General features: G+C 43.1%; 1 protein-coding gene across 1 annotated transcript in view; it reads right to left on the bottom strand.

Annotated features, from left to right (window-relative positions):
* Positions 1-4,363: 4,363 nt before the first annotated feature.
* The window catches only part of adgb (androglobin), a 34,912-nt gene continuing 16,401 nt past the window's right edge, over positions 4,364-22,874 (bottom strand). The window contains exons 15-35 of the mRNA XM_034579263.1: positions 22,767-22,830; positions 22,518-22,625; positions 21,710-21,818; positions 21,329-21,467; positions 19,846-19,960; positions 19,023-19,190; positions 18,580-18,718; positions 18,150-18,281; positions 16,193-16,286; positions 15,354-15,488; positions 14,972-15,116; positions 14,557-14,744; positions 14,097-14,263; positions 13,517-13,632; positions 11,965-12,076; positions 9,820-9,935; positions 8,567-8,722; positions 8,261-8,348; positions 8,085-8,181; positions 5,290-5,473; positions 4,364-5,117 (exon numbers count right to left, since the gene is read on the bottom strand). Coding sequence (XP_034435154.1) covers positions 4,914-5,117; positions 5,290-5,473; positions 8,085-8,181; positions 8,261-8,348; positions 8,567-8,722; positions 9,820-9,935; positions 11,965-12,076; positions 13,517-13,632; positions 14,097-14,263; positions 14,557-14,744; positions 14,972-15,116; positions 15,354-15,488; positions 16,193-16,286; positions 18,150-18,281; positions 18,580-18,718; positions 19,023-19,190; positions 19,846-19,960; positions 21,329-21,467; positions 21,710-21,818; positions 22,518-22,625; positions 22,767-22,830 — 2,776 coding nt within the window. The 3' untranslated portion in view covers positions 4,364-4,913. The remainder of the gene's footprint in view (positions 5,118-5,289; positions 5,474-8,084; positions 8,182-8,260; positions 8,349-8,566; positions 8,723-9,819; positions 9,936-11,964; positions 12,077-13,516; positions 13,633-14,096; positions 14,264-14,556; positions 14,745-14,971; positions 15,117-15,353; positions 15,489-16,192; positions 16,287-18,149; positions 18,282-18,579; positions 18,719-19,022; positions 19,191-19,845; positions 19,961-21,328; positions 21,468-21,709; positions 21,819-22,517; positions 22,626-22,766; positions 22,831-22,874) is intronic.

Here is a 22,874-nt window from a genome sequence, read left to right as displayed (position 1 = left end):
CCACAGAATTAATGCAATCACCTCTGACGAAGGGCAATCGGGTTTAGATTCCCGCAGCCTCTGTGATGCTATTTCAGGAAATTGTGTGTATCCTCCCATTCAGTCAATCTATCTGTGAGCCCACCTTTCATCCACACACATGGGCTGAGGTAGAGCTTTAAAGTAGGGACATCAAATGATGCAGGATTAGTGCTAAACAGATGTTGCTTAACACCACCAAGAGAACGTGACCAGATATTTGCATACACCCAACTGAAGCACTATTCATTTGAAGTAAACTCTTTGGATAGACTGTGACACAACAGGAAGTTGCATCTGCTGCACCCTGACAAGCACAATCACTTCTCTTTAATAGCCACAGACGTGCAGTTTTCAACACAACAGCGGCCGTCAGAAACAAGTCCGCTCATATCAGTAGAAGTTAGTATAACTGTCAGTGAGTGTAGTTGTGCCTAAAATATCCCGGAAGGCGACTCAGATGCAAAAACAGATTTTGATGTGTGTGTGTGTGTGTGTGGACATGTCTCGTGATTCCTCCACTCACAAGACCCTTCGCCTAGCTGGTCCATGGACAGTTCATCCAAATCCTCCCTGATACGAAGCTCCTCGGCCCTGCTTAAATATTGACTCAGTTTGACCTTCAAATAGAAAAAGACCAATCTGAACAAAGTACTATCTAATAGTCGAGGGAGGATCTTGTAGACATTGATAAGTTAGCCCCATTGGGAAATAAGGAAGACGCCTGTAGAAAGCTAATCTGTGCACGTTACACTAGAACACACTCTTACGTGGGATTTATTACTCTATGAGCCTCTCGTCACCTAAATGTGATGAACTGTTTTACTTATTTTATACCCTCTGCACTTACACAACTGACCCCCCCCCCCCCAGGTGGTAGTGCTGCTGGCGAGTGGGCCAAAGAAAGGCAAGGTTGATGAAATGGTTGAGTTCCAAGACAGAGGCTCCGACCAGGTCAGCGTTTTCTGTGTCTGTAAGTCTTGGGGATCTCTCCAGCCTCTTGTATGTGTGTGCTACATTAAATCATAAAGGCTTTTGGATTACTGCAGTTAAGCCTGGGTGTCAATCTGTGAGCTCTCACCTTTTTCCTTTCAGTGTATATCTTTCTGGCACCATGAAGACTTGGTCGTCAGCTCCTCCTCCTCCTCCTCCTCGTCTGAGCCGAGTCTGAGCCAAGGAGGTACAAGATTCTCACTTTTGGGGAGTCTTGCTCTTATCTGCATGGACCCCCCTGAGATGTTCTGTCCCACGGGGAGGGAGCAACAACAATGGGACAATGTCACAGCATGTTTAGCCAATAAGCCAAAAGGATGCTGTATCCCCCTGCTGCCAACTGGAAGCGTATGTGTGTGTGCGCAGGGGGTCGAGGTATTATCCATGTTCTCGGGGACCTAAATCGGTTTAAATACACAATGACAATATGGGGACATTTCGATTTTAAAGTGAAGACGTGTTTAAGATTAATAAGTCAATGAGACGTCCTCTGAAGTCCTCAAAACATGTGTTTGTGTGTATTTACGAGTATGTGAAAGGCAGAGAGAGGTGAATGAAAAAGTAAGAAGTTCAAGCTGAACACAAAACTCTTGAGGATTTGAAGGGCGCTGCGTACTCATTGCACGTATTACAGATGCATAGATTAAATGTAAAATAAGTCCACATTTTTGTGAGAATGAAAATCACTGGGTCTATAATTGAGAGATATAAACTTACGTGAAATTCATTGCAGAGAGTTAGATTGGAAAATCCCACTGATGTGTTTGTGCACGCCCTGCGACAAGATGGTGACCTCTCCAGGGTGCACCCCGCCTCTCGCCAAATGTCAGCGGGGATTAGCTCCAGCTCCCCGTGGCCCCGGACAGATAATGGGTATAGATGATGGATGGATGGATAACCGTGCATTAAATGAGCACGAGTCTCTTTGGTTTAACCCATACCTGGAGTGACCCCCTGGAGCCAGGACATCTGTCTCGTCTTTCAGTCATGACGCTGAGCTAAGAGAACCTTCTCCATGCTCTGGCTTCATATTGATATACAGGTGAAAGTGGTATTGAGCGTCTTATCTTCGTTAGGTAGAAAAGCAAATAAGCAATTTCCCGAAATGTTTAACAATTCCTTTCAAACAACCAGATCTCTCTTGCATCTGTATCCAAGAGAATGACAAGAGTATAAAGATTCATTAAGATGTTTTTTTGTTGACTCAAATTGATTTCTTGTATACTTTAGCTGATTGGGTGCTAAATTGCTGCTATAGAATTGATAAGAGACTTTAAATCAGCTTACTTACACATACAGAATCTGACTGAAACAGATTCTGACTCCAGATACGGCCACATGAGAGCTGATGGAGGTGGGAGTGGACGGCGCCGCAGATTTAATGAATGAAAGTCGTATATAGGAGCACGAGATGTTGAGTAAATGAGAGAGAAATCCCAGACAGGCCATATCCCTGCAAGAATGGACCTGTCATCATTCACAGACGTAACAGCACAATGGCTGATTAAAGCATTATTGCCTCCAAATTGAAAAGTGAATTAAAGAGCCACCGCAGTCTGGACACCGCGCGGGGGAATGTGTATCTTGTTTCACTTAGTTTCATCATCCGTCCATGTGGGTCCGTTTACCAATCAAATCTTTTCCCATTACGTGTGTGGGAAAGTCAAACGCACGCACGCAATTACGCCGACTGTCCCGTTGCTTTTCAAGGTCACACCAGAGCTCACAACACATTTGCATCAAACCACCAGTAAACAGCTGCCAATTAACAAACAGCCTCTGCGTTAATACACACACGTCACTGCCAATTACAGTGTTGGGAGATCTCTCTCACACCCAACCACTATACCTCATTCCCATTGGAGATGGAAGAGGTGGAGGAGGAGGAGGAAGAAGAGGAGGAGGGTTTAGGTGTACAGCAAATAACAGCTGATGTTTGGGGAATCGAGGAATGAATCAGTGGAGAGGGAGCGGTGGGTGCAGAGAGGATCGGGAATGTTCTCTGCCAGGAACAAGACTTTCAGGATTAGCTCTGTCACGCAGCCACGGGGGCAGAAATAGTGGCTGGCGAGATGAGGCCTGGTAGACTGTGCGGGCACATAAAAAAACGCAGTGTGAGGTACACACAGCACAGTAGCACACTTTTATGAGCAGAGAAAACACAGAGTAACGCACACACGCAGACAGAGTAGAGCACTGGGCGGTGGTGCGTCTCCAGAACTAAGGTCTTAGTCATAGGCTGTGTTTTCCTAATTTGGCTCCAACATCATAATGAAAAGAGAATAATTTCCCCTCAGAGAAGAATTTTCATAAGGGCGTCGTCAGCAACAGGCAGCGGAAAGCCGTGGAGCAGAGCAGGTTGCTGCTGCAGAATGACTGTGCACATGGCCATAAATACAAGGCACAAAGAATTATGTTCATCCTGCCTGTCTTGTACACACACAAACACACACACACACACACAAACACGCACATCCCCACTCCCATCCAACTCTCACACGTGCACACACACACGGCGAAATGATCATTTTCTTCATGCAGCAGCACAGAATTGAACTATTCATTATTGTCAACCTTGAAAACAACCTCGTGCAGGCGTGGTAATGAGAATTTATTAATGTCCACAGCCACTAGATGGCACCATCTCCCCTTTCATTTCCAATTTGGCTTCCCATTCCTCAGCGGCTCAGCTGACCCTCTGAGGGACGACCGGCAAGATGCACTTCATATACTCAGCTGAGATGAAGAGAACTTGTTTTTTTTCCATGTCATTCTTTTACAAAAACGTAACAGATTATATTTACAAAACAACAGTTTAATGCACATTAGCAACCTAACCATCTGTTCTGAGACACTTCAGCCTGGAGATCTGTCACCTGCTGCCCGTGCTGCATTTTCATACACATCCCTTTTTCTCGGCCTCCAACAAATGGACTCTTGTGGGCTTCTATCAATCAGACAATCAATCAGCACCACTCAGCTTGTGGGAGGGTGGCTGTACCCAGCATGCCTCGGGTCGCGCAGTCGATACAGTGACCTTCAAGAAAACAAAAGACTCGCGGAATATATTCAGGCGAAACTGGGCATCCGAGTCAACGTCATCCCTTACCAATCAGACGGCTTGACATTCTTGCTGGGTTTACATGTCCGCACACAGCCAGTAACAGCCATTTGGTAATGTGGGATTGATTCTATATAATATGTTCTACAGGAAATAAAAAAGATTGGGTTTGTAGGCAAACAGTGGCTCTGTTAAAGCAAGATATAGAAGATGGATGAAAAATATATATATACTGTACCTATAAATCCTTGTTTTTGTGTTGGCAATCTCTGTGAATCAAGCACAAAGCCAAACACTTCTTTCTGTAAATTTAATTCAGCGTCTGCAGATGGACTCACAGTACAATCACGTGAATGACATGTACAAATGAGCAAAGAACAGAGGTGAGAGCTGTGTTCTTACATCCCACAGCCCCCCTCCCATTGGGTATGTAAAGGTATCACTCTCCCGATGTCTTATCAGGGTGGGAGACATCCTGCCTCCACGTCTCTGTGGACGAGATCCCAACCAAACAGGCCATCAAGTTCAAATCTCTGCGCAACAGACTGTAAACCTAAAGTTGCCCTTTTAGATAAACAATCTGGTCGATCTTCCACACACACACACACCTCTGCTCATGCAATATCACATCCACAAGTGACAGAATTTCAATTACATGTTCATATCCATAGAGTGAGTAAACATAAGAAGGAGATACTAGCGATCGTAGCTTTGAATTAGGAGCAGCAACAATCTTTTCATCACGCGAAAGCCTCGAAGCTGTGATTAAACGAAGATCTTTCAGTGTTCAAACAGACTTGTTGAGAGGAGAACTGAGACAGGAAGCCGATGCCAATGACCATCATTTCTTCTTGCCAGCTTTCTTGGCACTTTTGCTCGAATGCTTGGAGCCAGCGGAGGCGGGGTTTGTTTTTTCCTGGACTGCGTGCTGGGCCTCCTCCAGCGCTAGTTTCTCCTCTCGTTCCTTTTTCACGGCCGCCATCAGACGGCTACTAAAGGCCTTGCAAGCGTTTAGAAATTTCTTACGGCGCTGCCACAAGACCGCCTGGAGACAGGGGAGAGAAGCAGAGAGAGAGACAGTGCAGAGTCATGTTTAACCAGCGGGACAGAGAACTGACAAAGACGCTATCACACTGTGATGGACAAAGATGCTCATTAGTGTTGTCCACATCTACTATCTCACCAATCACATTTTCCCCATCTCTGCTGAGACTGACCTGCATGTCGTCGTATATCTCCAGCTGGCTGCTCATGAGCTCCTTCCTGTTGAGCTCCTGCTCTTCTTGTTTCTCCAGCACGTTGTCTCGAACCAAGCGGTAGCTCTGGATCTTTTCTAAGCGCTCCTTCTCCTCCATCTTCTCCATCTGTGTGTCCATCAGCACGGGAAACTCTTTGTGGCGTCTACGATCATACACAAGGACTTAATACAATGAGCATAATCATACTATGATGGGTTTTTAATACACCTTTTCGATATCATTTCTAAAAAATATAGCGTCATGCTAATTGCAAATGTTTATCGAATTGTAAAAGGGATATTTTGAGAGTTAAATTGTCATCTCAAACTATTGTGCATCTTATCAAATCCCACCAGGTTGCAGATTTTACAGACTATTTTTTCCTGAGATGGAACAAGCGACAATGTTGACACAGGCAGAGCAAATAAAAATGGAAATGTGGCAGATAAGTGCAGAGACGGGCAGAGGAAATGATAAACTCAGTCCCATGCCTTATCTCATATCCCAAGTTGTGTATCTAGATTGGTATCTGTGAAATCTATTGGGATTTGATTAGAAACACTGTATGTGGGTATTTCCCTGGAAAGATTGTGTGACTAAAATGTAATTTATTTGTGTGTTTGTGTGTGCATGCCAAGACAGACAGGAGCAGCAAAAGATGGAGAAAAATAAACGCGCGCACGCACACGCACGCACACGCACACACACACACACACACACACACACACACACACGGGAGGTCAACAGGAGATTACCAGTGTTAAATGTGACTTCCCATTTCCTGAGCTGACCTTAATCAAGAGGCGAGGCCACTAGAGGTGATGATGAGAGTTCATTTGGGTAATGAACACTGTCATGTTCCCACTCTATCACTGTGCGTAACAACATGTGTGCTAATGCTGTAAAGATAGCGCGCGTGTGTGTGTGTGTGTGTGTGAAGCTATCACGTGCCCTGCAGTGTGTCTCTGTGAGACAGAGTTGTTTTGCAGACTCCTCTAATAGACTACACCTCGGGATCTCTCTCTCTCTCTCTTCCTCGGCTCGGATAGCAGGTCACAGCGCAAGCAGCCATTAGCGGCTGGACCCGGACCCACGTGTGGACAAAAACACACACAAACACACCCACACCAGGAGAGGGTGGAGAGGTGATGGGTGAGGGGCACATCTCATTGGAGCGACGGGCTCGTTGGGGTCCTGAAATAGCTCTCTAATTACCAGACCCAAATATCACCTCATTTATCATGAAGAGGGACGGACAGAGGGAGAGCAATGGGAGACTCAGGGGGGGAGCTGAGGAGGGAGACTCTTCCCTTCTGAACACTCGCCGACAAATGTCACAAGCTGACACTTTACATGTGTCACAAACGAAAATATAATAATCATGTATTCATGTTCAAGATGTTATTCATTCCCTGTTAGAAAACTCTCCAATAAAAATGTTGCTCCGAGTGATATTACTAATTGGGGTCCAGTTATATGGTGGAGTCGCTGTAGTGCAATGCTGCAGGGCTCGTGATGATGTAGCAGAATTTGGGCATGAAGCAGAACACAGATCACAGCACCGGAGAAACAGCATCAGACAGAATGTGAAGCGTAACAGTTGTTTATAATTTGGGAGCCCTAATTAACACCTTCAAATATTAAGGATACGTTTTTTTTTTGTAAATTACATTGTGAGATTTGTTCGAGAGGTTGAGAATATTTGAGCTAGGAGAAGATCTCGTTTTCAGGTGTATACATCGGATACATCACCATCCACTGGAGTCATTGCCCTTTCAGGCCAGGGAAAGTGTATAGTCTTGTTACACTGCTGTTCACAGCACTGATGGGAGCAAAGGTCACTGACACAGGAAATCCTTAACAACATCCACAGCAGAAACCAATCTGCTGATGGGGAGCAGGATGCTGGTATGTCCAACAACATAGAGACATGCATGGTGAACATATACATACATGCAGAAGGACACAAGAAACCCCAGGTCTACTGGAGTCAGGACTTTTAGCTCAGGCTTAATTCAGGCTCACAAAGTGAGAAAAGCAGAGTGATTCAACAGCTACATTAGGGCAACTGGACCACACACTGAATATTCCCCACAGGAAACAAAAAGAAACTGCCCCTCAGAAAAATACAAGAGGATGAGTCTGTCTTGGCTCTTTATGTATTGTTATCCAACTCTGCCCTCTGAGCACAGAAACTAATGTGTCTGTGGGAACAAGCGGAACTGAGGTCTGTTTATATAGAGGAACGCAAGGGACCAAAAGAATAACTGTTCTTAATACAGCTTCTAGATGACAGATAAAATATATATGTAGTTGTGGGCTATAATTCTTTTGTTTCATATTTGAAAAAGAGTGAACCGACACAAGAAGGAGACAAGAGCAGTCGCAGCGACAAACTTTTGCTGTTGTTTCATCAAGTACAAGCCACAAAGCTGTGATTAAACAAAGATCCTGCAGTGTGCCAACAGACTTGTTGAGAGGAGAATTGAGACAGGAAGCTGGTGCCAATGACCATCAGTCTTCCTGCAAGCTCTCTTGGCACGTTTGTTCGGCCGCTGCGTGCCAGGCTCAACTCAGGTCCGTTATAGAACGGTACCCAAGCAGCCATAGTGGTGCAGCAAAGTAAATCAGAGAATTCTGCGACGTACAGGCATGTGTAACTTGTGATGGCTACGGTCTACATTTTTCCAACTTTACACTCGTGCTGTCCAAATAAAGTATGCAGCGAAATGGATGTAAAGAAAGAGAGAAAGGGTGAGAAAGCAGTAGAGCACCTGATAAAGGGCGTGTAGTCCATTTGGGTAAAGGTGAAGGAGGTAGTAGCGTGCTTCTGATTGGCTGGAGAGGTGTCAGGACCAGATGTGGGAGCAGCTGTAAAAGAAACAATTATTGAAGGGCTTATTTTCAAACTGCATGTGACAATCAAACCAGAGAGTGCTGAAATACATACTTGTGAGTTCAGTACCGAGCTCTTCGCCGTCTACTTCTTCTTCTTGACGTTGGTCTGGGTTTAGAAATTGGAGACGAGACTGTAGAGCCTGGAAAGACAGTGAAGGATTCTGTTTATGGTGCATATGCATAGAAAGACAAGTTCTATATTGAAAAGAACTTCAGATTTCAGGACTAAAAATCGTATCTAAAATACATTTTTCTAAATTTTACTTTTCACATTTCTACAGGAGATCCAATAAATGGGAAAAAGGTCATAAAGATGTTCAGGGGTCACAGTGAATCTCCATTTCAAACTCCATGTTACCTTGGCAGAGCGGCCGGGCTCCACCATCTCCCAGGCTCTTTTAATGGATTGAATCTGGTCCACTCTCGCTGTGTCCTTCTTCACCTCCACGCTCTCTGCTTGACTCTCGTCGCTGACCACACGCAGCGTCCAGTGCGGCTTAGTCAGGTCAAGGCTCTGCCCAGGGATACACACACAGAGAGCACAAAGCTCGGACTAAATACATAATGCACATACTCAGGCACACCCAGCTGAAGGTCACTGTTCCACAATGCATTATGATTATGTCTCTTTCAATGAGCAGCTCAGACAGTCTGGCACACAGACAGACGGACAGACAGACCTAGGATTACATTATAGGTCCTGTTCATCTCTTTTGTCTTCATTGTAAATAGCGGAAAGATGTTTTACTTTGTTTACTCAGAAATCATTATGTCCTCTACCTTCGGCAGTGTTGCGCTGCCGATGCTGGAAAAAATATTCGAAATGGAAATTTATTCGAAAGCGGCCAGTACTCGGAAAATGTGCCTTTCAGATTTCATTGTGTTTAGAGTTTGACATGTAGAGCTGTGGAGAATAACAGGCACCCGATGTGGATCAGACATTTATCAACCCAAGGCCGTTACACTGAGAATCACAGGCCACATGATTACAGTGCGTTTTAAAACAACTGTCTCCTACTCAGTGTAAATACATGCAGGTCGTCTTGGCAGCTGTAGGAAGTCTGATAAGGTCACTTCCTCCTATTAACATTTCAGAGTTCACTTAGAGCAGAGTCGACCAAATATGTAAATACTGACCTGCCTGATGAAATAAACTATTATAAATATTACAACAGAGGTGCCAGAAAATGAGTTCAACAACAACCTTGTTATTTTGGCATGGATGGCAATTTGTGACGAGGAGTTAAATATGCACTTCACTGAAAGTGCCTGAACCTCCTGCACTCAAAAAGGGTTACAAATACTATCTTTACTTATTGTTGTAAAGTTTTTACAAGACAACAACCACTGTACCTTTTCCAAACATGACAGGACTGTGGAAAATACATGTGGGCGTAAGTTAAGAGTATGTTTTGAGTGCATTCTGTCTGTTGAATTTGCCCACGCTGCAACATAATTGACTATAAGTGCACCTGATGCAATAGAACTAATGAAAGACAAACATTTATTCTATCTATCTAATACCTATCTATAGATGTTGTCTCTAACTTATAGCTGGCCATGTTGTGGTGTTTTGTTGTTGTGCGTCACAGTGCTGAAGTGATGTCTCACCGTTTCCGGCTTGGAGCCAGATTTGGACGTGGCACCTGGCTTCCCCTTCTCCTTGTCCCCTCCGCCTTTGCCTTTGGGCGTGCTGGATGAACGCTTCGAGTCCTCTGGCTTGTATGCTACATTTAGCAAAAAGGAATTAGGTAAACTCACTTTTCTATTGTCATCTACAAAACCTGCTGTGTACTACTGGCAATATGCTGTTAAATACCACATGTAAAAGCACTATTATCATAAATATCCAATTGAAAAATAAGCTTTCAAAAGATGTACTCTTTCATCCTTAGAATTCTGAAATCAAGGAAATGTTTTTAGTCTGTTAGACTACGTGCATATAACTTAACATTTGTGTAAAATTAAGAAACTTCCAAAAGTTTGGCATGTTTTGCTAGATCTAATTATAGTGCAAAAGGCTTAAAAACCTTGTTTGACAATTCATACCATGTCCATTGATAGAACCATCTTCAGAAAGAACCTCAGCAGTTTATCCAACCCGAGTAGAACACTCTGCATGTGTTGTGTGTTTGTTTGTGTGCTAGATGGCACTGTTGTACTTTACAGCAGAAGATGAGCAGCAGCCCTCAGCTCAGATGAAGCATCAACTCTGAGTCTCACTTCTCTGATACAGAAAGGCATAATAATCCATCATTTAGCTGACACCCTGTCATTCTGCCTCAGCAGCTTTGGTGCACGCTCATCGAGTTACTCTTATCTCAAGTCATACAGAAAATTCAACGTTCAAATTGGATCTAAATATCAATGAGTGTAGCTGTAATTTGGGGTTTATTGAAAACTGATTTTCATGCAGTTTGGTAACTAAAACTGTGCTCTCGTATTACCACAGTTATTGACAACATGGAGGTCGTCAGGAGACTGAAAACGACATCTGACTGGTTTAATGGTGCATATACTGGGTTTTAAAGCAGAGATGCATAAATGTGCACGCTTGAAACATGCGCAGTACAGTGTTTGGACTGCAGCTTGTTAAAGTGGTCTCAAAGCTTAGCATGGCATGTAGTGATTGTGTGCATCCATGTAGCATGTAGGGAGCATGATCAAGGGCACAGCCTCACCACTGAGACAGAGTTAAACTGGGTGAAATTAATTCACTTTCCTGCTGAGATATTTCCCAGGGCACCAGGGGGCAAGAGCCAACTTCATTTGACTTCCCATCGACCCACTTCCACAAGCTCATCGGAAAAAAACCCCCACAGAAGACCCATGTGGACATTGGCCTGCACATACACACACAGACAAATCTGCGCACACAACCTTAACGAGCTCACAAATCTATGAAGAGAAAATGCACGCAAGTGACCATTACTGGAATAAATAGCTAGGTGGGTTTTGCTCTGTAGTCAAAATACGTCTAATAATTATCTAGCTTGAACATTCATGCATGCCACGAAAAAGCCACACACACACACACATCATCATCTGCAGATTTCATGCCATGCAAACAGGATGGGTAAATACTATAACCATTGTCAGGAGCAATAGAGAAAAAAGCGATTGAGGATTCAGCGACAGCCGGCTGGGCTTTCTCTCTTCAGGCAATCATGCAAATTGTCAAGCATGCGGCACCTTTTTCACATCAACCTCCACCCGCGACGCAATTAATTCGTCCCCTCAGAATTTTTAAGGAGCTTCTGCAAAATTTCAAAGCCGTGATTTTTTCCCATCGATCTAATTTGTGCAGCGTGATTAAAGGCAGAGCAGCAGAGTTGGTGGCAGAGGACAGGATTAGCGCCTCAGCCAAACAACCAATCGGCACAAGATCTCCCACTCTGATCTGTGAAAGCAGTTGTATTCATTTGGCTTTCATTAGGCCTGTGATTACAGACCCCTGGCTGGCGGAAGCAAAGGAAAGAAACAGCGTCGGCCCTCTGACACTGCCTACTGAGTATCTGCCACATTTCACACGGAAAACATAAATAAGCAGAGTAAAAAAAACAAACACGAAGGGCATATTAGAAAATTAATTCCTAACCTACAGCTCAAAAGCTGGAAACTTCTGAAAGCAATAATAAAAAAGGGATAAAAACAGCAAATATATGGAGATGTCTGAACCATACATGGTGCATGTTTAGACTTGATTAATGATTGTGATGACTTGGTGTTGATGTAGCATTTGTCCTGAGTATGTACCTCTCATCTCAATCTTCTGCAAGTCTCTGAGCTGATGGACAAAATCCAACTGAGCTTCATCCAAATCCCAGCTCTTATGAAGCACATATGCCTGCACCACATACGTACGACCCTGCGAAACACAGACAAGCAAAGTCAACGGACGACTTCTTCATTACACTTTAAAACACAGCATAGACACAGAGAGCATGAGGAACGTGGAATACGGCACGTTAAGCTGAAAGCCGACATGTGATGAGTGCTATTTGTGAACATACAGCTGCAAACTGCTGATGATTCAGAGAGAGACACACGGGGATCTTAAAGAAGAACATCACATTTTGTGTTTGCTGTTCTCTGCCCTCGTTGACAGAAGCACATGCTTGGCACAAAGGGAGAGGAGGCAGTGGGCTTGTTAGCCAAGATTATATCAGGAGCGGTAACTCCTACATCCATCACACTGAGCAAAGAAGACAGAACTCAGACCGCAGTCCAAGGTGAGACTCAAACTAATGCAGAGAGACGCATGCTATAAAAAACAGCCAATTATAGCTTTTATATATAGTATATATATAATGCATAGTTGCAATACAGCCTAAATCATTTTTTTTTTATCGATGTAGTTTGTGTTATAATGTATTATTTATACACCATAGGAGACTTCAATCCATCATTAGTGTGCATCAATATGTCTGCTGTGTGTCCCTGTGGTGCGGAACAGACCTTTAATCACTGACCCTTTGCTCTAAGTCTTGATCAATGTTTCTAGTCCGGATCGATAGCTGTTTATTCTGGCCTGCTGCTGATCTGTGAGATCTGACATGATCCGTCTCATTACTATTGATGCCACTACATTGGTGTGTCACTTCAGAGGAGAGATTTATCTTCCTTAAAAAAAGCACTGAATTTTGGAGCACATGCAAAGTGTTAGAAAAGGCTCAATCCACCACGGTATCACGAGATTAATTGTGGTTATTCAAGAGGTGAAAGCAGTTGCTGAAGGACTTTTCAAATAGTTGCTTTTTCTCCACATGTATCAGTGACAAAAAAATTTAATTAAAATAAAGTCTGTTTTTACATAAGTGAACAATGCAGCCAGTGTGTGGGGTTTTTTTTCCCAATGATGATAGTGCCTGCTATATACTTAGGCAATAGACAAACAAATGACAACAGGTCTGTTAGATATAGGACCTTCAGACAATAGAGTGACTCATAAATCATGCACAAATCCCTGCACAACAAAACCACCCCTCCGGTCTACGCTGCTCTCCTCTTGCAGATTTTGTCTTGTGTGAAAAAACTGTATGTGGGTGTGAGTAAGTTCTTCGTGTGTGAGTGTGTGCACGCGCATGCCTGCAAAGAAAAAGGCGTTATGTGTATCTTGGAGTGAAAAATTGATATGAACACAGGGAGAAAGAAAGTGGGTGACAGGAGAGAAAGTGAGATGTGTGCGTGCGTGTGTGTGTGTGTGCATGTGTGTGTGTGTGTGTGTGTGTGTAACTGTGTGTGAGAGAGCGAGATCGGTGAAGTGTTTGACTAACAACAGCAGATAGCACACAGTTGTCAGTGATACCATAGTCTCTGTGGGAGGCTGGTCAGACGAGGAGTCCGGTTTCTCAGCTTTTTGTGGGGGAGCGTCTACCACTTTGACCCCCTCGTCCTGGGTGGGGCTCTGCTGGTCCATCTCATCTGTAACAGAGAGAGAGATGATAAACTACGAGACCATATGTGAGACGGGACAGGAGTGATCAGCAATGTGTCAGCGTACGACTAATGGAAAGCAACAGAAAAGCAGTAATTAAGTTGAGTGGCAGGTTTTAAAGAGCTATTGTGTGTTGTAGCTTTACTCCCTGCCATCATTTTACTGCTCATTAGGCTAATAGAGCAAAATGCATGTTCATTATTACCTGAAAGAGTCACTTCAACCAAATTTATCAAAGTGGTAAAGTTTTCAGTGCAATTCAACTATATTGCTTGGATGTTGCTGTAAGTATTAAGTAGAGTGTTACATTATAAAGCTGAGATTCTCACGTTAAAATAGAGTCTATACATTTTCCAACATGCAGATCAGAAGCAGACTGACAAATCTTCTGCCATGAAAGGATTCACTGATTGAGTTATTTTCGATTTCCAAAAACCCAATGACTGCTCACCTTTGCCGACCAGGAACCAGACGACAGGAATGACCACGTGGCCTTTCCCTGTTTTGCTGGCCACCTCCTTCTCCTGGTCCAGAATCGCCAGATGTATAAATACGTCTGGCGAGGAAGTCTGAATCTGAACTGTTCCCTGGACGTCTTCTGTCACCTGCACAAGGTAACTATGGAAACATCTCAAATGACTGTGGGCACCATTAGTCTTTATGTTGTTCCTGAGCTGAGGAAATGGGTCTGTTTCAACAGCTCCTTGAAGAACTTAGTCAGATATGTTCTCTTTGCTTGTTACACCTTGTGTTAAATAATAAAACATCTCATCTCATATACTGTAGTGTAAATAATTAATATTTTTAATGACACACATTCAGCACAAGAAATCTAAATTGAAAAGTATAAATCCTATGATGACAATTTTATCTAGACTCTCAATAAACTATATATCTGATATTTCTCTTACCGACATATGTGGTTGTCATCATTGGGAATGTAATAATCCCGGATTTCCTTCACTGAGAAATTGTTGAGTGGAGCCTCCCGGGCCAGTTTTGGGAGAGGTTCCCTTGAGCTAATCAGGCGCAACTTCCAATTGGCACCAACAGGGGGCGATTCAGGTATGACAGCCTCTGCTACGAAGGTGTAGCCAAGCTGGAATGACAGATACAGAGGGATTAAGTAATATTTTCTATTACAGAGGGATTGTGGAAGACAGGCGAACAAGGAGAAATTTTAAACTTGAACCCAGTGATTGGTTAAGTGAGACAGGAAACAATCCTCCTTAAAAATAAAATTTACCCAGTTTTGCAACATGTACAAAGAAAATACGCCAAATACACGAAAGCAACCAAGTGCAAGTCTTGATAGGATCCACAGACCTTGTTGGGTTGATAGACACGAGTTGCTAGTTTGTTGTCCAGCTCCTCTCCTGTGTCATTATCTATGACGTGCAGCAGACAATTAGGGATCGGGGAGTAAATCTTCGTTACCAGCAGCATCTCCTTAGGAATTAGGAAAACCTCTCTTCACATGAAAGAAACAAGATATACAATTATATTTTTTGTTAAAGTTCAGGAACTCGATGTTATACAAACAGACATTTCCTGATATTAGCTTAATCGGCATATATGAGAGCCAAGCGCACGGCTCAAAGGCAACGTTACGACCTTTGGTGAGAGGTGGACATCAGCCATGTATACCTGGATTCATCCAGATGTTTCACTGACAAGCCTCAACCTTTAAGTTACAACGTTTACTAACCTGAAAACCAGGATCCAGGAGTTGGCCGTGTCTTGAAGAGACACAATATAATCATCAAAGGAGATTTTGGTCCACTCATCCTCCTGACACGGGTAGAGCATTGCGTTCCCTTTACAGTGGTGGTCAATTATATCCCTGTGCAGGAAACACAGGAGACAGCGCTTTTAGAAACACATATTTTAGGAGAAGACCATGACAAAATCTCTGCTATAATTTACACAAACATTTAGGAGGAAACATAACTCGCATGTGGCTCATTATGAATGAAATCCAGTTCAAAAAAAAAAAAAAGACGACATTGAAGGAGAATATGTAGTATGCACTTCACATCGCAGCATGAACTTTGGCTGAAGTGGATGTTTCTGTCAGTTTCTGTCAGGCTCACAACACCCAACAAACCCCCGCCCTACCCTCCACGCAGACATTAACTATGCTCGGAATGCTCGTGCACACACATACAGTACTTCCCCAGGCAGCAGGTCATTCAGCAGACGCTGCTAGCCGATTGGAACGAGGAGAGGATAAACAGCAGATGGTACCACTGGGAAAAGATGGAACACAATGTGGAAAATGCTCCCTGCCTGGCCGCCACAGGCCGCCACAACCAGGAGAGAGAGCAGATTCTGGGCATGTGGTGCAACAGGGAGGCTAAACTGATGCCATACGATGTACAAAGCACTGGCACAGGATTCTGAAGGATATTCTCTCAGATAGTGACGTGTCCGAACCATAATGTGCTATGTTAACAAGGTGCATGGTATACACATCCAAAATCAGCACATTACTCATCAGAGTCATTCCAATCATGCCTTTTTTTACGATATGCATGTTTCACGTACCGTAGCAGAAATACCGCATTTTCTTCTGGATGTGTCTTAACCTTCGTCCACATGCCTGAAAGGATCTTTGCAGCACTGAGGTTCTCCTTCGTGCCTGAATGACAAAAGCATACATACACACACACACACACACACACACAAACAATTAAAGACGAACATTTCAGGGAAGTCATTTACACCTGGATGGACTCCGATTTGTTCAACGCAGGTTGGAAATTCTCTTTCACTGACGAGCAAAATGCATTTTTGTCTAATTCAGTGAGAGGCGAAAGGGGATTATTCACACTCATCCCAAAAGACATGTTACCGCTGTGACAGGAATGAAGCTTTGATAAATGATCTTCGTACGATGTGTTTATGGGTGTGCATGTGTGTGTTTGCATATAACTGAGAGGACCGCTCTGAAGGGACAGCTGAAAGATAAATGTTTTCACATCCGACATGTGGCATAGGTGTCCTCATATCCTCCCCCTGAAACGCCCTCCCTCCTCTCCCTCAGCTTTCTCCTTTCAAATGGCCACTTTCCAAAATTGACACAGCCATTGGAATGGCCAAGGCAAGCGTTAGAGAGATGAGATCTCCTATCATTTTTATGACGACAAGATGACAACTTTAAAGAGGCGACAGACAGAAAGGGAGAGAGGTAGAAAGAAAAGAGGGGAAGAAGAACAATAAGACTAGAATAGCGAGGAGGAAGAAAGATATATCGAGATGCTGGTTGAACAGCGAATTTGACTTTCGGAGTTAATAAGTTGAGTTCTTACTTTCCTTTAAATAAAAGCTTTTTTAAAAGTGCAGGCTGAGAGAGTTTTTAAAACATGATTGGTGTTTCTGCCGTTTCCCTAAGTGGCACTCTGAAAGTACAAAGTGCTCTGACAAGTGAATGAATAAAATTAGAGAGAACTTAACTAGAACAGGTCTGTTTCATACAAGTCAAGCTATTTCTCCTGTGCGTGTGTGCACTCCTACTAATGCTGCATAACCAGCGACACAAGCAGACGGGCTCTGTAATGATGTGGATCTTTGGGATATCTGGTATCTTTGAACCACATTTTCTGGCTATGAAAATAAGGCAAAAGCCGATATACATGCTATAGAACAGCACCGTTTTATGCAAATGCTCCATATGTGCGAGTTATTCAGAGGGGGCGTCAGTGTCATCTGTTGTGCCTGGAGAAGGCGTAGATCGCTTCAAGCCCCGGCAAAAAATAGACAATGTCTGGGCAGTGTGTGACGTCCAGCGTCTCCACTGGATTCAACAAGGTGCAAGTACAAGAATTAAAAAGAAAACATGATTCCAAAGTAAGACGGATAAATAAATTGAGAGAAAAAGCTGCTGTTCCTGTATTTATTCTCTCAATCTTTCCTACAGACCGCCCAGTGTTGTCTTGTCTCCTTTTCTTAATCTTTCACTTGCTGTCACTATTGAGAGATATGGCTGTTGTTTGTGTGTTTGTGTGTGTGTGTGTGTGTGTGTGTGTGTGTGTGTGTGTGTGTGTGTGTGTGTGTGTGTGTGTGTGTGTGTGTGTGCGTGTTTGTGTGCGTGTCTGTGTTTCCTACATGTGTGTATCCCCTCTGTGGCCACCCCTCATCTGTCAGGGTGTATTAGTGAGAGTGGCAGTCTCATCAATACATATTTGTGCCTCTGCTCAGAGGCTCAATAAATGCCATCAGGCTAAATCAAACAGTGAATGTAAGAAGCAGAAGGTGTTTTGTGTGTGTGTGTGTGTGTGTGTGTGTGTGTGTGTGTGTGTGTGTGTGTGTGTGTGTGTGTGGATAATACTAATAATAATCTTCATATAAAACACAGACATTGTTATTATTTTTCTACATTAATTTAGCTCATTTAACCTGCTGATGTGACAGCCACACATCAGACAATGCACTAAAGAAGAACAGATGAACTATTCAGATGAAAGGTAAGATTGAAATCTGATCATATAGTTAAATAGTTTACCAGGCTTTGTGGCTTTGAGGATTTCTCGCACCAAGTGTCCTCTGAATCGGGCTTGCAGAACAGTGGCTGCTTTGACCTCCTGGATCGAGGGCTGCCTGTCTCTCCAGTTTTCTGGAGGCTTTGACTCTGCATCTACTAAACAGCAATGTAATAGCGGTAAAACACAATAAATAAATAAAAAGGTCCCTTTCAGTCGATTCACTTATTTCAACACACAATAAATGGGATTTACATGCCCCTTGGTGACCTGATACATTAAGCAGTTACATTCATTATAAGTGGGGAATGATGAGTGCAGTTGCATATTTATTTAAACATTGGCACAACTTGCAAAAACTGCTGTGACAAATTACATGGTTTCGAAAATATACTCACAAATGAACAGAAATAGGCAACATCTAGAATTCCTCAACCCATAAAGGGCACCTACATTCAGGGGAGTCCTCTATGCAGCCATGGTTAAAGAGGTAAGGGTCAGCGGTGAGGGCCATGACAGCAAACCGCTCCTCTGCAACCAGCTTCCTGCCCAGAGCCTCACACAGCATGTGGTAAACTGCAGAGTTAAACACCTGAAACACACACACACACACACACACACACACACACACACACACACACACACACACACACACACACACACACACACACACACACACACACACACACACACACACACACACACACACACACACACACACACACACACACACTTTGATGCTACAGTATATGCTGTGTTTTGATGTGATTTATCTACCTGGGCCTAAAATACCCAACATGTATTTATATGGTTGTAGATTGTCAATTAATTACCAAGATATAAAGTAGTGTGAGGAATTCCCCAAGTACAACTGTGAGGCACCATTAGCAAGCTACCTTTTGGTGCTCCCATTTTGCCAGGGGGGTGTTGATGTTTAGCGGCTGATGAGTCTCCTGTAGGGCTCTTCCTGGATCCGACCGCTTGTGCCTATTACCGAAGGACGTCACCACTCTGGCCAGGGCTCGCAAGAGGGACGTACCCAGATCGGTGAAACGAGCACTTTCCTGTTTAAGGATGGAAGGCAGTGGTGAAGCATCTATTTTATATCTTTATTTACTGCTGCAAATGAAATGGGATGCAAATGAAATGGAAGAGCGAAGCAGCAGGCCCGCAACAGCAGAATATTTCATTGAATTACGCTGGTGGAACACGTCAGGGAGGTTTAAAGGAAATTTGCTACAAGCCTGTAAAATGTGCTGGATGATAAAAGCAGCCACATAAATTTGAACCTGAAAGAAATTCAATTATACATTCAGGAAAACAAATACTGGGACAAAAGAAAGTCTCTTTGGTTTTGTTTCTTTTGTTCTGTATGTTTCACAATGCAGTGATTAAGCAGTCTATTCTGTGTTTTTTTTCATATCTATGAACACACACCTGTATATCTAATAAATAAAAATAAATGCAAATTCCTTGGTTTAACACACATCTAGATTAAGACAGCAAAATATACATTTTAATAGGTTTGAGAGCTTAGACAGAAATAAACAAGATATAAATTATGGAATGTTTCTTTTAACTGTGGTGAACTTTTAAGCTGAAAATTGCATCCACAGATTTGTCCAGAGTTTGAAAATATATAAAGATTAACTGCCTCTTGTCGTCAGCCTCTAATTGAATCACTATCTCTGTCAACTGATGACTACAGGGCCTGGTCACCTTGGTAAGATGTGACATCACGGTTTCTTCATCCCCAAAGATGAACGGCGTATTGCCGCACAGGTGGACATGGTAGCCCAGTGCTGCCTTAGTGTGGAAGGACAACACATGACGCCTACAGGGGACCGAGAGGAAATGGAGCATTTTAAAAACAAGCACACAAGTGATTTAGGTTCACTGCACATTAATTACTCAAGAAACTGTTTTCAAACCTTCTCTGTGTGTGTTATCCTCTAAAGAAACATAAAGTCTAATTGTAATTCTTTGTCGAAGGCACTTCAACCAGTAGTTTAAGTGTTACGCTGTTAGAAATACAAGAAATTAGTGATAAGATGAAGGCTTCCCTTTACCCACCACCCTGTGGCTCAATCTGCGGTAACAGTAACAGTGCACTCAGATCGAAAATGCATTCCACTGAATCTAATCCCTTTCTAGTCTAAATAATGGAATTTTCTGTCACGTTATGGTGAGCGGGTCAAACAGTCAGAGGAGCTGCAGCCTAATGTCCTCCACGCCAAGTGCCAAGCCCAGTTCACAAGGCCTGGACGGACATGAGAGAGTGAAACCCCCACTTGCTTGGCCCCCATTAGCTTTACATAATTCAGCCATCGCTAGTCTAGCTAGATGGATGAGCACTGAAGCAGAGCAAGTGTAGTAGAAAAGGACGGCATACAAAGGGGAAAGGGATGAGAGAGAGAGAAAAAAAGGTGAAGAGTACAGGAAGAAAAGACAGAATAAAGGAAGGAGAGACAAATAGAGAAGGAAGGGGCATTATAGCAGTGACAAAAAAACAGTTCACAGGACAGAGCAGTAGGTTCAAATAGTCATAAGAGGTAGAGATGGTCTCACAAAGGCACATGAAGTGTAGAGGTGTTTACAAAATGATTGCTCCCCAACAGAATGGCCATATCAGCCATTATCTCTCTGAGTGTTCTATGGGGCATATGGGCACGATAAGTTGAGTGCTATGTGTGTGATTATGGCTCAGTGGTAATTGCACTGCTGCATACCTGCACCTGACCCCAGAAACTAGGCCCTCCGCTTCTAGGCCAAGTAGCACCCATTAATAGAGACTAGGACAGATGCGTTTTACTGCTTTTTAGAGCATCCGAGGGAGGCAGATCGCCGCTGCTAACTTTAACTTCATGAGCCTTAACTAGATCTCTGCATAGCTGCAAAGTCCACAGCAGCAGTGAAATGCTTTTACATTCATTTCTTTCATAGGATGTTCTCAAGGGTGCTGAGGTGTATTTGCGAGTGTGGCAATTAGAGAAAGGATAACATTTGGTTTGGATATATTAAGGAGATAAGATATTGAGTATTTATTAGTACTGCATTTGCAAATGATGCCAAATGATTACTTTAAAATGTAATTGTGCAAGTATAATATATAAAATGGCTTGTAACATATAGGCAACGGGGATCTTGATGAAAAAAAAAAAAATCTAAATCACAGATTAGTAAAGAATCAATGGAGTCCTACCCTGGAGGTAAGTCAAGCACGGCTGCCTTGGACGAGGTGGTTTTGATGGTGAGAACAGGCAGCTGAGACTGTGCACTCTTCCAGGAGTGTGGCTGGGCGATGAGAACTCCAGATCTACCCGTTGCTGATATTTCCTTTTCTAAGCAGTGTTGCAGAGGGACGTGAAAATGTGTTATTGATCACATACTATAATCAAATGTGACAAACACAGTAGATCATGTTAATTAATTATACTGGTTTTATGAATATTGATTTGTAAGACTCGCTGTTGAAGACTTGAGTGAAGCTCTTTATGGACTATCAGACAATCCCTTTGTATTTGAGTATCTCTATCTTTGTGCGTGCATGTGTGTGTGTATGCAAGTGTAGATAAATCCTTACTCTCCTCAGCTGTAAGTCCCCAGAGAAGCAGAACTGAGAAGCTTATGAGGATCTGGGAAGGTTGCATGCTGTCCACACACAGGTAGTGAGTGCCTCTCACCTCTGGACACTAGGTTGGAAACACACACACACACACACACACACACACACACACACACACACACACACACACACACACACACACACACACACACACACACACACACACACACACACACACACTTATTTATATATATAAAAAGAGATAAGGAGAGAGAGGGGGACAAGGGGGAGAGAGACACGAGAGCGAGGGATGATGGATAAAAGGTGACTTTGTATCAGTAAAAGTGAATCTGGTGGAATTTACAAAGGAAGGGAAAAGAAATGGAAAGAAGGGGAGATAAGAGGAGATAGAAAGGAGCCAAGTGAGCTAAATAATCATTGAGGAGGCGCCTACATATGAGAGGCTAAGTTTGAAAAATCTAGCGGAAGAATTTTTTCTTCGGCCAATGAGTAAGACAGATAAAGACAAGTCAGGGTACAAAGATGCTGTAGGTGCAGAACAAGAGAGACGAGAGAAGAGGTAGAGTCCAGGATCAGTACTAACACATACAGATGGACACTTTCACTTTGAGATGACAGTTGTTGCTTCCACTGAATTATTAGGTTCATATACTTTATGCCAAAACACGAAAATATCATGAAGGCTCATTCTTGACCTTGGACATACTGTAGTAGTTCGACAAAAACCCTTGAAGTTATAAAGGTGAGCTTGAATCCCACATAGCATAACGCCTGTGTGTGTTTTTGTGTGTTTGCATGTTTGTACTTCTGGGTTTGCAAAATCCAATGTCACAGAGGGGCATCCGGTGGTGAGAGACTGTGACGACGACACCGAGCAGTTGCTACCGGTTGCACTTTTGGGCACGACGTTGCTCTGCAGACAAGAGTCAAGTTAACGGCAACATGTCAAATGCAAACAATATTGTGGCAAAACACTTTCAATAAATGGAAAGCTAAGAGAGTATCAGCACAGGAAGAAATTAATCACTGGGTTGTTTTGTGACACGTGCTGTACCTTAAAATGACATTTGTGGACGTGACGAGAGTACAGGTGAGGTTTATGGAACACAAACAGATTCCTGGAAGAAAAAAACACAAATAAATGCAGGTTATTTTTACGCTT

The sequence above is a fragment of the Hippoglossus hippoglossus genome, chromosome 24, assembly GCF_009819705.1.
Source record: "Hippoglossus hippoglossus isolate fHipHip1 chromosome 24, fHipHip1.pri, whole genome shotgun sequence".
Taxonomy (NCBI): domain Eukaryota; kingdom Metazoa; phylum Chordata; class Actinopteri; order Pleuronectiformes; family Pleuronectidae; genus Hippoglossus; species Hippoglossus hippoglossus.
Note: the sequence above shows the minus strand (reverse complement) of the source record. Positions and strands in the feature narration are given on the sequence as shown.